This window comes from Silurus meridionalis, chromosome 14, assembly GCF_014805685.1.
Source record: "Silurus meridionalis isolate SWU-2019-XX chromosome 14, ASM1480568v1, whole genome shotgun sequence".
NCBI classification, from domain to species: Eukaryota; Metazoa; Chordata; class Actinopteri; order Siluriformes; family Siluridae; genus Silurus; species Silurus meridionalis.
The window spans coordinates 24,048,971-24,066,001 of NC_060897.1; the positions used below are offsets into that span (position 1 = coordinate 24,048,971).

Below are 17,031 nucleotides of genomic sequence, written 5' to 3' on the forward strand. Positions count from 1 at the left end.
TGCTACAGCATAGCAAATATACTGTAGTGTTTAAGAGGTCTTTAAAGCTGTAATATGTGCACCGTGTTTCATCCACAGACACGTTTACTAATCAGTTTATATTAAGTCTTTATATGAAACATTGATCACTGATACTAAGTCTTATCCTTACTGTCCCATAGAGGAAAACAAATAGTCACATTTAAAGAATCATTGGTGGCTTTTAATAATTTATTTTTTAATACATACACAATCAGGGGTAAACATTGCTTTTCTTGTTCTCAAACTGGGTCAGGATGGATGTGGACTTTTAGTTAACAGTCACTATCAGTAGAGTTTGGACATTGAAGGAGTTGGTGTTGGATCTATGATGATCTCAAATGTTGAACTATTTTATGAGATGCTAAGTAGCTCCTCTTTCCATAACGTCAACTGACTGTATAAGACTGTGGAAAGGACATTACTCATATTCTCACACTCTGGTGCTCATAGTGGTTCTCACTCTTATTTAACTCTACATTATTTTACAGTTTTTTACTGTTTTATGATTTATAATCAAATCTTGATATCACCCAAATAAGGATAGGTTTCCATTCTGAGTCTGGTTCCTCTCAAGGTTTCTTCCTCATAACATTTAAGAGAGTTTTTCCGTGCCACAGTCGCCTCAGGCTGCTCATCAGGGATAAATACACATAATTTCCTTTAATCCTTAAGTTCTGTGAAGCTGCTTTGAGACAATGTCCATTGTGAAAAGCGCTATAGAAGTAAACTTGAAAATTGCTAGTCTCTCCAGAGATGTTCAATAGGGTTTGAGTCCTGGCTGGGCCTTTCTAGGACATTCACAGAGTTGTCCCCAGGGCACTGTAATTAAAAACATTTCCACAGATGGACTCCAAACAATGTGTAGAAACATCTCAACAGTAATCAAGAAAAAATGGGAGGAACCTGAACCTATTTTAAGTGCCGGTGCAAAGAGTCTGAAAACTTGTGATGGTTTAGTTTTTTTAAATAAAGAAAATTATAAACATTTCTAGAATTCTGGTTTTCAATTTGTTATTATAGGGTAAACAAATCAGTCTGAAAGCAGTATCAGGCTGCAACATAACAAAATTAAAAAAATACTTTATGTAGAATTACATAAATTGTCCGCTAAGATAAGAAGTGTATTGATCCAAATGTCCTTTCCTGTTATATATTTAAGCAATAAAGACCAAGATAATAACTTATTTTGCTTCAACACCCACCATGATCTCTACATCCCTTCTGCTGCTGCTACTGCCAGTCGTACACTGTCAGGGCTTCCACATTAGACATATACAGTTAATAGAATTTTGTTATGACTTTTGGATCTAATTGATCAGACAACCTGCGGGAAAAACTCTGGAGTGGATTGGGTACATCAGTAACAGTGGGAGCCCATATTACAGTGACAAACTGAAAAAAAAGTTCAGCATCTCCAGAGACACGTCTACTAACACAATATCAATTCAAGGACAGAACATGCAGATTGAAGACACAGCTGTGTATTACTGCGCTCGAGACTCACAGTGAGACACTTCACCAACATCCCTGTAAAAAAACATTCTGTACAGAAAACTGTTCAACAGCAAAACCAGAAATAAAAAAATTAACCAGTATGGTGTGTGTTGTGTCATGTTTCTTCATGAACAATGGACAAAATTCTGAGTGAACAGTGCTCATCATGTTAATCTAGATAAAATGTGTTTAGTATATCCAAGAACATACAGTACTGCACAAGTGCTAACTTCCAACATTCTCCTTAATTTAAATGCAATAATATATCTGCAGTGCAGGAGCATCATGAATATTTACAGTCCATATCTGATTACTTCTGCTAGTAAAGTTTTTAGTGAGGGCAAAAACATTTTAACATTGTTGGACCTCTAGAGGGCAGTCTGTGGGAATTTTTCACTCTTTTCTTTTCTTTTACTCATTACATTTGTTAAACAAATATCTATGCTTTCTACTTTTTTCGATTTCAAAACAGGCTCGTTACTTTAGTTTTAATCTGTTTGGTGAAATGGAGAAATATTTTTTTCTTCTCATTGCGCACCGTTTTCTTACCATCACAATCTGTTTCTCTCTGTAAATTTATCTATGAATGCATCCAGCATCATTACTCTCTGATTACACAGTACATAAGTGAGGTGATTTATTATTTTTATTTTAAACAAATAAATAAAGTAAATCCACCTTCTCTGACATCCTGCTTAACTAAAACTGTTATTATCTTAAATGTTTGTAATTAACTTGAAACTTTTTGTAATAAAATTTCTTTGTGAATTTTATATTATTAAAAATATCTGAATATCTTAAAGAGTTTTACTTGGAACACTCATTTCTACACTGAGCAGCCTGTGGTTGTGGATTTAATACATCCATAGTGGTCATGGACACTCCCTATTCAAATAGAGTCGACTATAAAAAGCATGTTCTTGGCTCTTCTAGTTTCCAGTGAGCTCTGTGATAGATATCACTCCCATCCACTTTAAATCTGATTAAAGCACAACTCAGAGAAGGATGATTTTAGGACATTGGATTTTATTTGGACTCATTTCATGTAAGTTTTAGACTTTTATAATGTGATGATTACTAGGATTAAATTTAATGAGCCATTCTGTGTTTATAAACATTATAACAACATAATCATGTTCTTCCCTTCTCTTTCAGATTCTTATGGACAGTCCCTGACCTCCTCTGCTTCTGTGGTGAAGAGACCTGGAGAGTCAGTCACTGTGTCCTGTACTGTCTCTGGATTCTCAATGAGCAGCTACTACATGCACTGGATCCGTCAGAAACCAGGACGAGGACTGGAGTGGATTGGAGTTATTTATACTGGCACTAGTACAGCATTTGCTCAGTCTCTGCAGGGCCAGTTCTCCATCACTAAAGACACCAATAAAAACATGCTGTATCTAGAAGTGAAGAGTCTGAAAGCTGAAGACACGGCTGTTTATTACTGTGCACGAGACTCACACTGATACAACAGACTGCAGAGCTGTACAAAAACTTCCACAAGCACTTCCTCATGAGCTGTAAATATTCCCTCAGCAGGAAACTGAACCCCAGAGAGATTTATTATAAACAAATGTGGTTTTATTTATTTTCTCTTCCTTTATTAACAGTCAAAATGCTCAAAATTCCTGTGTAAAATGCTCTTTTTGTTTATTTTTATTATCTCTGGCTGGTGCTTAAAGGCTGAAGACAAACCTGAAAGAAAAATGAAGTAAAAGCAAAGACATTGTTTAAAACTAAGATTTTACTGATTTATTATATCAGTGTGTCATGAAACCAGGCTGAATAATAAACACTGCTTGATGAATTAGCAAGTAAATAGTAGTAGATCTGATTTTTAGTGAATGTGGACATGTTTTTATGTTGGTAGGAAATGCAGTATGTCTTTACTTCTGTTGCGTCTTTATGAAAATCTAAACTCTGTCCTGCAAATCAAAAATAATGTAAAATATTAGAGTATATTTAGTATCTAATCCTTGTTTTGAGTTTCTTTATATGTTCAGTTCCATCTGTTATTGATGTTTAAATGAGAAAAGTTGGTAAAAAGGTTTTGATCCTGGTTTTATTTTTATATCAAGTATTTGATAAATAGCCAGTGAACAATAATAAAGCCATTTCTTGATCTCTAAATAAAACTAGAATATTTTATAAAGGATTTTTCCAAGCCAATGATCAAATTTATTTAAGTTCTCTAGACTCTGTCTAACTAATAAAGAAAGTGGGCGTGTCATGCAAACCAAATCCTGCCTTTAAACCATTTATGCTGAAACATTCAGTTAGAAAATATTAACAGTTTGTGTTCATTTCCAGCAAAAGGAATTGTTTCCTCCTTTGAGATGGGACTAGGCAGAGTTTTGAGTTCCCTTTCAGGATCTCGAGCTGCGTCGAAACGCTATGGGAACGCCCCTGCATGTCCGCGCTCTGAACCACGTGTGTAATCTGACCAATAGGCATTTGGAACGTGACGTCATCAGCGGATGACAACGCATAAACAGGAAGCTACATGGACTGCGAGATAGACAAGACGCTAGCTTCTGCTCGTTTAGGTAAGCGCTGTTTTGCTGTGTTTTTCTGATCGAGTGATGGCTGGCAGACAGAATTACCGCAAGTGTGTTCATCCATGTCCGCGTTTTAATTCCCGGTAAGGATACGCATGATCGGTGTGTTTGCCTGGGAGTGGAGTATGCACAATCGGCTCTTGAGTGAGTCGATTGTTGCATTGTAGCCGCATGGCTGACGCCCGCTCCCTGAGATCACTCTTTAAAAAGAGCTCTCTCCCTCGCGGCTCCGGTCCCGCTCTCGCTGAGGCACAGCGGCGCCGGGGCTCGTGGGGCTCGCAGGCCGATTTAGCAGCGGGGTTGGAGTCGGATGAATCCGCTTCTTGGTTCCAAGATGGCGGCGCGGCAGTAGCTCGCAGCGGCCGCTCCGGACCCAAAATGGTGCTAACGTTATTCTGTAGCCCGCCCTACACAACACATGGGCATCGGAGCAACCGGTGTCCCTGTGTACAACCAAAAACATTGAAAGAACTCAGAAACAACCCAAACAACACCATAAATGACGACCTGTCTGTGTGTTTACATCAACACGGAATGTTGTAAGAACTCTGTGCTTGTTTCTACCTACTGCTCATCGCTGCTGGAGTTTATTGTTGTGAGATGTAGACCTTTTTATTTACCCCGGGAATTCACCACCGCTATTGTGTTCGGAGTGTACATACCACCTAGCGCTAATGCTAAGGAAGCGCTCAGCGTGCTCTACGGGACCATTAGCGAACTTCAAAACACACACCCTGACGGACTGTTTATACTCGCCGGAGATTTTAATCATGCAAATCTCAGGACTGTGCTTCCCAAATTCTATCAGAATGTGGACTTTGCAACCAGAGGAGAAAACACGCTGGATGTTGTTTACACAAACATCCGGGCGCATACCGGGCAAGCCCCGCCCCCACCTCGGGTACTCAGACCACATCTCTGTTATGCTGATCCCAGCATACAGACCACTCAGCAGGCGTTTAAGACCAGCTCAAAAACAAGTGAGAACCTGGCCAGCAGGATCCATGTCTGCTCTCCAGGACTGTTTTGAATGCACTGACTGGGACATGTTCAGGGAAGCTGCAACCAATGGCGATTTCATCAACTTGGAGGAGTACACATCAACAGTGACCAGTTACATCGGCAAGTGCATTGACGACGTGACTACCTCCAGGACCATCACTATACGTTCCAACCAGAAGCCATGGATGACCGCCAAGGTTCGTGCGCTGCTAAAACAAGAGACTCTGCCTTCAGAGCAGGGGACAAGACGGTTTTAAAACAGCAAGGGCCAAACTGTCCCGTGCTATCAGAGAGGCGGCGCGACACGCCAAGAGAATCCATGGCCACTTCCAGGACAGCGGAGACACCCGGCGCATGTGGCAGGGCATCCAGGCGATCACGAATTACAAGACCACATCATTGTGACCGTGATGCCTCCCTTCCAGATGCGCTGAACGACTTCTACGCCCGGTTCGAGGGCAGAACAACGTGGTGGCGAGGAAGACGATCCCTCCTCCCAGTGACCAGGTGCTCTGTCTAACCACAGCTGAAGTGAGGAAAACTCTATGCAGAGTTAACCCACGGAAGTCTGCTGGACCAGACAACATTCCTGGCAGAGTGCTCAGGAATGTGCAGAACAACTAGCAGATGTCTTCACTGACATCTTCAACATCTCCTGAGCAGCGCCACTGTTCCTTCGTGCCTCAAGATGACGACCATCATTCCTGTGCCGAAGAAGTCTTCTGTGTCCTGCCTCAATGACTATCGTCCCGTTGCACTCACACCCATCATGATGAAGTGCTTGAGAGGCTTGTCATGAGGCACATAAAGACCCAGCTCCCACCGCACTGGACCCCATGCAGTTTGCGTATCGTCCAAACCGCTCCACGGACGATGCCATCTCCACAACCCTCCATCTGGCCCTCACCCATCTGGATAACAAGGACTCTTATGTAAGGATGCTGTTCATAGACTTCAGTTCAGCATTCAACACAATCATTCCCCAGCACCTGATCGAGAAGCTGAGCCTACTGGGCCTGAACACCTCTCTCTGCAACTGGATCCTGGACTTCCTGACCGAGAGACCTCAGTCAGTCCGGATTGGGAACAGCATCTCCAGCACCACCACACTGAGCACTGGGGCCCCTCAGGGCTGTGTGCTCAGTCCACTGCTGTTCACTCTGCTGACTCACGACTGTGCTCCAATGCACAGCTCGAATCATATCATCAAGTTTGCTGATGACACGACCGTGGTGGGTCTAATCAGCAAGAACGACGAGTCAGCATACAGAGAGGAGGTGCAACGGCTAACAGCCTGGTGTGGAGCCAACAACCTGTCTCTGAACGTGGACAAAACCAAAGAGATGGTTGTTGACTTCAGAAGAGCACAGAGTGACCATTCTCCACTGATCATCGATGTATCTTCAGTGGAGATCGTCAAGAGCACCAAATTCCTTGGTGTTCATCTGGCGGATAACCTCACCTGGTCACTTAACACCAGCTCCATCACCAAGAAAGCCCAGCAGCGTCTCTACTTCCTGAGAAGGCTGAGGAAAGCCCATCTCCTCCCCCATCCTGACCATGTTCTATAGAGGGACCATCGAGAGCATCGTGAGCAGCTGCATCACTGCCTGGTTTGGGAATTGCACCGTCTCGGATCTCAAGACCCTACAGAGGATAGTGAGGACAGCTGAGAAGATCATTGAGTCTCTCCCTCTATCATGGACATTTACACCACACACTGCATCCATAAAGCAAACAGCATTGTGGACGACCACACACACCCATCACACACATACTTCACCCTCATACCATCAGGAAAACGGTTGCGAAGCATTCGGGCCGCCACAACAAGACTGTGTAACAGTTTTTTCCCATAAGCCGTCAGGCTCCTGAACAAACATCTGGACTGAACTCTCTCTCACACACACACACACACACACACACACACACTTACACACAACTGAGTGACTGATCTGCACAACCGGACTCAACACACATACACTTCACACACCCAGGTCTCAGCACCATTCACACCTCTCATTATAGCATAATGTTTACATGCCGTTTGTTGCTGATCTCCGGGACTTGCTCTATTTGCACATTATTCTGTGAATCCATTGGTCACTGTTCACTTTATCTTGATTGCTGCTACCATATTTTTTACATTATAGGATTGCAAAATTCTGTTTATATTTGTTTACATTTCTGCTACTGTGCACCTTATCCTGTCACGACAAGTTTCACTGGCGGAGCTACTGCTGCTTTTATTTTTATATTTTGTGTATTTTGTATTGTTCTGCACTGTCTTGTGTTGTCTTTTGCACTGTCTTGTGTTGTCTTTTGCACTGTTTGCACCAGTTGCACACATGCACTTTATGTGGCGAGGATCTTAGTTCCTGGCCCTGTGTTCTTCTGTTCTGTGACTGTTGTTTTATGTTGTTTTATGTAGCACCTGGGTTCAGGAGAAACGTTGTCTCATTTCACTGTATACTGCATCAGCTATATATGGTTGAAATGACAATAAAAGCTTCTTGACTCTTGACTTGACTTCAGCTTCGTCTGCTGAATCGAGCTCCTGCTCTCTCGGAGAAGCAGACCCGATAGCTGCTTCTTCTCCCGGTGCGAGGATTACATGCCTCTCCTTCGGAGGAAGGAGAGCTGATGGATGCTAGCGAGCCCGTGGATTCCTCACAGCCTGTGCTGTATGAGGAACTCTTTGAGGTCGTGACGCGGGCCGTAGCTAAGCCAGTAAGCTGGATGAGCGTTTTCTGCATCCTGTGTCACTTCCTCGGTGCCGGAGCCTGCCGTTTTTTCCCGAGCTGCACACCGAGGTGTCCAGATCCTGGGAAACCCCGTACTTAGTGCGTACTTCTTCTCACCACTCCTCACTCTATGCAAATGTGGTTGGGGCTAAGGCATGCGGCTACGGGGCGATGCCGCGTGTTAAAGAGACGCTACCCAGCTATCTCTCTTCTAGCGTAGCGTCATCACTGAAGGCTTCTGTGTTCTCTACTAAGCCGCTACGTGCTACATCAGCTTTGGTAGGAAAGGCTGCGGGTTGTCTCCACACCATTGGTGTGTTACAGGCATACCAGGCTGACCGGCTATGTGATTTGGATACGGGACTTAGCTCCGGGGCCGCTAAAATTAAGGAGTTGCATCGCGCTGCCGACTTAACCCTTTGGGCCACGAAACACACGGCGCGGTCAGTCTATGGCGGCCCTGGTGGCCACAGAGAGGCATCTGTGGCTCACCATGTCTGACCTCCCAGACAAGGATCGAGCTGTGCTCTTGAACGCACTGATGGCTCCTCCTGGACTGTTTAGTGACGCTGTGATGGCGGTTGTGAACAGGTTTAAAAAGTCTAAAAAAGAGTCTAAAAAGCAGTCGGCTGCGTTTCAGCAGTACCCCCCTCGCCGATCTCGTGGGGCTGGTCGGCAGCAGTCCCAGCCTGGTCCTTCCAGGCACCGCGAAGCCCAGAAACATCTGCCACAGGATGTGCTTCAGAGCATGGCCTCCCTCCAGTGGGCGTCTCCTGTCACTTCCGCCCAAAGTCTCGGTACGGATGGGGAAGACCCGCCGCCTCTCATGAGGTGTCATCAGCTGCAGGGCCCCACCCCAGCTACTCTGAGTGGGTCAGAGGCCAGCCCCGAGGGGATGGTTCCCCTGAGGAACTTTCTGGCAGCCTGGGAGGGGCTGCCAGAAGTCTCCCGGTGGGTCCTGTGGACTATAGAGGGCGGTTACGCGATTCAGTTCGCGCCCTCTCCTTCCCTTTTAAACGGGATGTGTCCCACCCTGGTGGGACCCGAGCAGGCTCTGGTCCTGGAACAAGAAGTGTGCACACTCCTGGGGAAAGGGGCGATCGAAGTGGTTCCCCCCTCGGTTCAAGAGTCAGGCTTCTACAGCTCGTACTTCGTCATTCCGAAGAAGGATGGTGGGTTGCGTCCCATTCTAGATCTTCACTCCTTAAACCACTCTTTTAGGAGGCTCAGGTTCAGAATGCTCACCCTCAAGTGGGTCGTACACTCAGATCAGGTCCGGGGACTGGTTCGTCACTGTAGATCTGAAAGACGCATACTTTCACATCTCCATCCTTCCTGCACACAGGAGGTTCCTGAGGTTTGCTTTCGGGGGCATAGCATACCAATATCGGGTCCTCCCGTTCGGCCTGGCACTCTCGCCTCGCACATTCACAAAATGCGTCGATGCAACACTGACCCTGTTGCGGCTCCAGGGCATCTGCATTTTGAATTACATCGATGATTGGTTGATCCTGGCTCATTTAAAGCACCAGGCGATTCAGCATCGAGATCGTCGTCCTCACCTGCATGAAGGTGCTTGGGTTTCGGCTAAACGCCGGCAAAAGCGTGCTTTCTCCAGCACAGAGGACCACCTTTTTGGGCGTAGTGTGGGACGCGACCAGGATGCAGGCACGGTTGTCGCCTGCTCGGCTCGAGGTCATTCTCACCACCGTCAGGGGAGTGTGGGAAGGCCAGCCACTCACTGCAAAGCAGTTCCAGAGGCTGCTGGGTCTAATGGCGACAGCGTCCAGCATAGTTCTGTTCAGGCTCCTGCACATGAGGCCCCTCCAGTGGTGGCTCCGGGGCAGGGGATTCTCCCTCAGGGGAGACCCGCATTGCACTATCAAGGTCTTGCGGCATGCTCTTCAAGCCTTGGATGTCTGGAAAGACCGAACGTTTCTGTCCCGTGGCTCAGTGTTGGGGAATCTGTGTCGTCGCCTGACACTAACGACGAACGCTCCCCTCACAGGTGGTGAGCAGTCATGAATAGCCACTCCGCCCAGGGTCTGTGGAGCGGCCCACGTCTCTCGTAGCACTTAAATTGCCTGGAGATGATGGCAGTGTTTTTGGGGTTAAAGCACTTCCTCACGGACCTGAAAGATCGCCATGTATTGGTCAGCATGGACAATTCTACTATAATACTACTCTCTTACATCAACCACCAAGGGGGTCTCCGATCTCGCCCCTTGTACAAGCTAGCGCGAGCGGTCCTCTTGTGGTCTCGGGACAGGCTCCTATCTTTGAGGGCAATTAACATCCCGGGACGGTTGAATGTCAGAGCAGACGCCCTGTTGAGGCAGGGGCCGAGGCCTGGAAAATAGCGTCTCTACACCGAGGTGGTGGAGCTCATATGGCAGAGGTTCTACAGAGCCCAGGTGGATCTTTTTGCAACCCAGGAGACCTTGCACTGTCCCCTCTGGTTCTCTCTCTCTCACCCAGCCCTGTTAGGGCTGGATGCCATGGTACAGTCGTGGCCGAGGCTACGCCTATACGCCTTTCCTCCGATCGCACTGCTCCCTGGAGTTCTAGAGAGAGTTCGCCGGGATAGAGTTTGTCTCCTCCTGGTAGCGCCTCCATGGCCGGGCAAACCATGGTTTGCGAATCTGGGGTCTCTACTCGAGGGCCCACCGTGGGAAATTCCTCCCAGGAGGGATCTCCTCTCACAGGCGGGCGGAACCCTGCCCAGAGTTGTGGAGGCTGAAGACTCTAATGTGACCCAGAGTGCCTGTCTGGGATCTGGCAGTTGTGCTGGCGGCTCTATCTGAGCCCCCCTTTGAGACTTTAACCGATGTGGCCCTTAGGTTTCTGTCTATTAAGACCACCCTTCACTTGGCGATTTCCTCACTGAAGAGGATCGGGGATCTGCAGGCTCTGTCCGTGGCCCCGTCTCGCCTGAAGTTTTCCCCTGGCATGGCCAGAGAGTTTCTCTATCCGAAACCTGGGTACATACCTAAGGTGCCTTCAGCTCCCTCATGTCCTGTCGTGTTACAGGCATTCTGCCCTCCTCCATTTACAGCCCCCAAACAGGAGCGAGCACTGGACACTTACCTCCGCAGGACGAGTCCGTGGAGGAAGTCGGAGCAGCTGCTTGTCTGCTATGGCCCTAACAGAAAAGGTTTCCTGGCCAATAAGCAGACTTTGAGCAGATGGGTAGTGGATGCGATTGTGTCGGCTCACAAGTACTCTGGCATCCCCGCACAGCTCGGGGTTCGAGCTCACTCCACTCGGAGTGTAGCGGCCTCTACGGCCTGGTCTATTGGAGTGTCGCTCCAGGACATCTGTGACACTGCGGGTTGGTCCACCCTGCTGACCTTTGTGAGGTTCTATGACCTTGACCTCAGAGCCACCCCGGGCTCCTCTGTCCTACGTGCTGGTGCCGAGGCCCTCACTCTCTAGGGTCTGGTTAGTGTGGCGTGATTGGACACTAGTTGCCAAAGGGTTTCGACGCAGCTGGGGAACGTCTCTAGGTTACAACCGTAACCCTAATTCCCCGAGGGAACGAGACGCTGTGTCTCTGTGCCACTCTCCCTGCATGCCTGCGGCGCATCCCTGCGGCGCTTAGCGTCTTGTCCATCTCGCAGCCATTTGTAGCTTCCTGTTTACGTGACGTCTCCCGCTGATGATGTCACGTTCCAAATGCCTATTGGTTAGATTACACACATGGTTCAGAGCGCGGTCACACAGGGGTGTTTCCATAGTGTTTCGACACAACGGCTCGTTCGCTCTGGGAACTAGGGTTACGGTCGTAAACTAGAGACGCTACTTTACTTTAATGTTCATTCAATGTTAGTATTATTATTTATTTCATAAACCTTACATGATTCGTTCATATTTTTTCTCAGACTTTGTGTAATTTTTGTAATTTGTGTATTGTTGTATTTCAGATTCTGATTGAGTCTGATTTAGTGATCATCAAACCTGATCAGTTCCATAAACTGACCTGCACAGCTTCTGGATTTTACTTTAGTAGCTACTGGATGGCAGACAGGCACCTGAAAAAAGGCTATAATGGGTTACAAATATCCAGTATGATAGTGCTAGCAAGCAATACTCCAATGCAGTTAACAGCTGCTTTACCATCTCCAGAGAGAACAGTAAGATGTAAGTGTATCTGCAAATGAACAAAGTGAGGACAGAAGACACTGCAGTGTATTACTGCGCTCGAGACAGACATTGACACATGAAGTTGCACAGCTGTACATAAACCCCTTTATAACATGGAAGCATATCTATTTTTCAGTTATAGTCACTTTAAAAGCTCCAGCAGTCAGCAGAGGGCGACAGCAGCAGCAGCAGCAGCAGTAGTGATGTAGAGATCATGGTGTGTGTCTATTACCCAGAATCCTTTATGCTCATTATCCTGGATTGGCTGCGCCTGCATTTAGGATACCTAAGACCTGTATTTTTTGCCTCTGCTCTTCTTTTGCACCTCAAGGTTCTGCCTGAAGTTAGAGGAAAAGTGAAGGACAAGGAAGATATGAATGCTATGAAGTGAGAAAAAGAACTGGAAAGACAAAATAAAAAAGAAACTTAAACAAATATATGAGACAAATTTGAAAAGTGCTCAAAAATACATTTAAATCCTTTCATAAATTTTCATCTTATTTTTATATAAACTTTGCTTGTACAGTTATTAATAAACAAACTCTGATTTGTTTACTCTGTAGCTGAATCTACAGTGAACCTTCCAGTAAAAATTTTCTTTATCAAATCATTTTGAAGACAATTTCTATCTCTTTCACAAAGCATTAGTTCCTTTAATCACTTGTTTTATAGCAGTATTAACATCTGACGCATCAACAGCCTCTTTCTTTTTTATCGCTCATGAGGCTGCAGCTTTTTATGTTACTATGAATCCGGAATGACTTCCATTCTGAAGAGCTTCTGTAAATTTACTTACCACTTTTACTGTGACTAATACCAAGTCCTCAAGCTGGTAGACCTCACTATACCAACAAATACATTTTTAATCTGTTTATGTGAAGTCATGCATTTCTGCCCAATCAGAATTGAGAAAACAAAGGTTATTGGTGTATAAATTAAAAACGTTGTTAAAGAGGTTTCTATTATAGAAAAGAGTTGATCCTCCATAAGTCAAATCTCCTCCTCATGATTTAAATATGCTAATGTTTATTATTTAATATCAAATATTAAATATGCTGTGTATTACTGCGCTCTAATTATTTTTATTATCTCTGGCTGGTGATTAAAGTGAAAACAAACCTGAAAGCAAAATGAAGTAAAAGCAAAGACATTGTTTAAAACGAAGATGTTACAGATCTATTATATCAGTATGTCATGAAACCAGGCTGATTAATCAACACTGTTTGATCATAAAATGCAGTCTGTCTTCTGCTGCATCTTTATGAAAATCTAAACTCAAAAATGATTCAAAATATTTGGAGAATATTTAGTATCTAATCCTTGTTGTGAGTTTCTTTATATGTACAATTCCAGCTGCTATAAATGTATAAATGAGAAAAGTTGATAAAGAGGTTTCTGTAATTGAAAATATTTGATCCTTTTTTATTCTTTTTTTATATCAAGTATATGATGAATAGCCAGTGAACAATAATACAACCATTTCTAGATCTCCAAATAAAACCAGAATATTTTAAACGATTTAAAAAGCCAATGATTAAATTCATTTAAATCCTCTAGACTCTATAACCAATAAAGAAATCAGTTAAAGCTTCTGAAAACACTGACACTGATAGAACAATAGAACCGACTCTTACAGTCACATTTCTACGTGATAATTGAATACATACACTACATAAAATTTATTATTGAATGAAGCTGTAACTCATAGATTTTTAATTGGTACTTTGCCTCATCCCACCACCCTTTCACTGCTTATTTTTTTCTGAAACAGCGCCCCCTGCTATTTTATGCCTTATTTAATGTGGTTATAATCTAGTGTTTTCCTATTCACCTGAACACACATTTACGTCCATAACCTTCTCACTTCAAACCTGCCTCAATCTTCTGATTTGCTGAAACATAACATCAAACAGGAATGATGGAAAAACTGAAAAACACACATGTGAAATATAAACTGTCTGATTACTGCATATGTACAATGGCAGATTAGACAATAGACAGATGGATTTGTCTATATGAGAAAACATTCCTATCAAATATCACCTAAGATAAGGAGTGTCTTTATGCAAATGTCCTTCCCTGTTATATATTTAAGCAACACAGACCAAAAGCTTTTACTGATTCTGCTTCAACACATACCATGATCTCTACATCACTACTGCTGCTGCTGCTGGCAGCCGTACACTGTAAGTGTTTCTACATTTAACATATAATACAGTTTTTGTTATTTACAGCTTTTTGCTTTTATAACATAAAAATTACTTTTCTTTAACAGGTGGTCTCTGTGTTGAGCTGATCCAGACCAGATCCACTGTATTAACCCCTGGTCAGTCACTGACTCTGACCTGTAAAGTATCTGGATATTCAGTAACTGATAGCAGCTACTGTAAACACTGGATACGACAACCTGCAGGAAAAACTCTGCAGTGGGTCAGACAGATATGTGGTGATGGTAGAACTTTCTACAGTGAGAAACTGAAAAGCAGGTTTCAGGTTACCAGAGACATGTCCAGCAGCACAGTAACATTAACAGGACAGAACATGCAGACTGAAGACACAGCTGTGTATTACTGCGCTCGTGAACCACACAGTGATACACATCAACAACATCCCTGTACAAAAATTTATCATACAGTGTACATTATAACAGAATGATCACGAGACATGACTATTATTGATCTAAATCTGTTTAAAAATATATATTTTCAGGTCTAATATTTTTTTTTTTTTTTTCGCTGTTCAACTGAAATAATCTTTTAGACACAGGATTTGGAATTCATTATTTCTTGATGTGTGTTGCTGCTTCATCTGAGAAGTGTTTATTTTAGTTTATTTATTTACAGCAAGAACCTTGTATCCCATTTCTTCTGGATTGTGCAGTGTTGAAATGTTCATTCCTCTAGTCCGCAGCGTCTGCTAATAAAGGCACTGTAATAAAAGTAGCAGAAATATTCAGACCTGCTAGTAAATGCCTACTCAAATAGCAGATAATGACATGAGAAAATACAGTAAGTGTTTTCTCTATAACATGGAAGCATATCTACTTTTTCTGTTATAGTCACTTTAGAAGATCCAGCAGCCAGTAGGGCTACCCAGAATCCCTCAGGCTCATCCTGGATTGGCTGCACCTGCTGTTTACGATACTTAAGACCTGTTTTGGACTCTGCTTTTATTTTACACCTTTGAAGGATTCTGCCTGAGGTTAGAGAAAAGTGAAAGAAAAGGAAGCTATGAATGATAAAAAGTGAGAAAAGGAACTGAAAAGAAAAAAGTGGAAAAAAGAAACAAAGATAAGACAAAATTGAAAAGGGCACAAAATACATTTAAATCCTTTTAGAAACTCTCATCTTAGCTTCATATAAACTCTGTTTGTACAGTTATTAATAAACAAACTCAGATTTTTTTACTCTGCAGCTGAATCTACAGTGAACAGTCCTGTAAAAATGTTTCTCTTTCAAATCATTTTGAAGAAGTTTTCTATCTCTTTCACAAAGCATTAGTTCCTTTAATCACTTGTGTTATAGCAGTATCAACAGCTGATACATCACCAGCCTCGTTCCTTTTTATCGCTCATGAGGTTGCAGCTTTTTATGTTACTATGAATCCAAAATGACTTCCATTCTGAAGACCTTCTGAAAATTCACTTACTACTTTAACTCTGACTAATACCAAGTTCTCACACTGGTGGACCTCACCATACCAACAAACACATTTTTATGTGACGAGTCATGAAGATATGAACATTATAATCAGGGCTACTGCAAGAGCTGCTCCTCTAAAAAAAAATAATCAACACTTTCTGCCCAATCATAACTGAGAAAACAACAGTTATTGGTGTATAAATGAAAAAAAGTTGTTAAAGAGGTTTCTATCATAGAAAAGATTTGATCCTCCATAAGTCAAATCTCCTCTTCATAATTTAAATATGTTTCAAATACGTTCTCCTCCCATCATCAGCAGATATGCAAATCCAAATTCCAGGGCGGGACATCAGTCTATTTATGTGATGTGTTGGATGAACTTTGATAAACTTTTGAGAACAGAGAAGACCCCAGTACAAACATCACACACCATGTTCTCTACATCTCTACTGCTCCTGCTGGCAGCTGCTTCCTGTCAGTGTTTTATCCAATTTATTCATTTACAAGAACAATAAATGTGTAGTGAATATTGTGTGAGATATCACCATCTGTTTTCCTCCACAGATGTGCATGGTAAGGAACTGACTCAGCCTGCTTCCATGACAGTCCAGCCAGGCCAGAGTCTCTCCATCAACTGCAAGGTTTCATATTCAGTTACGAGCTATAACACACATTGGATTCGACAACCTGCAGGAAAAACTCTCGAGTGGATTGGAATCATTCATACTAGTGGGAGCACAATTTACAGTGACAGATTGAAAAATAAGTTCAGCATCTCCAGAGACACGTCTACTAACACAATAACAATTCGAGGACAGAACAAGCAGACTGAAGACACAGCTGTGTATTACTGCGCTCGAGACTTACAGTGATACACATCACCAACATCCCTGTACAAAAACATCCTGTACAGAAAACTGTTCAGCAGCAAAACCAGAAATACAACTTTTTAGCAGTTGGTTTTTGTTAACAGTGTTTCTCCATGAACAGAAAAGTTCTGAGTGATCAGCGAATACTGAAACCCAGTCAGTATCTGGTACCATTTTAAACAACACATCTCTGCATAGAGTTGATCAGGTTGATTGTGGCCTGTGGAAGTTCAACTTTAATTTGTGCAATGGATATTTGAACCTGAACACACATATGCCTGAAGAAGACAAGCATGCAGATGAGCTTCCATGAGACGCTTTCTGACAGTTTGAGCAGAAATTCTTTGTTGCAGCAGCTGTCCAGGTGGCTGGTATCAGACAATCTTGGAGGTAAAGATGTTATGTCATCCTATGGTGTGTTACATTCTTCATTTTGAGACCAGTTGGACGGACTGTCAAATTCTCTAAAATGCCATTGAGGCAGCTTATGGTAGAGAAATCAGCATTCAGTTCACGAGCAACAGGTGGACATTCCTGCACTCATCATGCCAATTGCACA

At 43.5% G+C, this 17,031-nt stretch overlaps 3 gene segments (V, D, J or C); all 3 read left to right on the top strand.

Annotated features, from left to right (window-relative positions):
- Positions 1-2,446: 2,446 nt before the first annotated feature.
- LOC124396345 lies at positions 2,447-3,089 on the top strand. The segment is given in 2 exon segments: positions 2,447-2,560; positions 2,671-3,089. Coding segments are annotated over 2 exon segments (351 nt in total).
- Positions 3,090-14,102: 11,013 nt separating this feature from the next.
- LOC124396594 lies at positions 14,103-14,617 on the top strand. The segment is given in 2 exon segments: positions 14,103-14,148; positions 14,238-14,617. Coding segments are annotated over 2 exon segments (426 nt in total).
- Positions 14,618-16,004: 1,387 nt separating this feature from the next.
- On the top strand, positions 16,005-16,561 carry LOC124396965. The segment is given in 2 exon segments: positions 16,005-16,077; positions 16,168-16,561. Coding segments are annotated over 2 exon segments (351 nt in total).
- Positions 16,562-17,031: the final 470 nt, after the last annotated feature.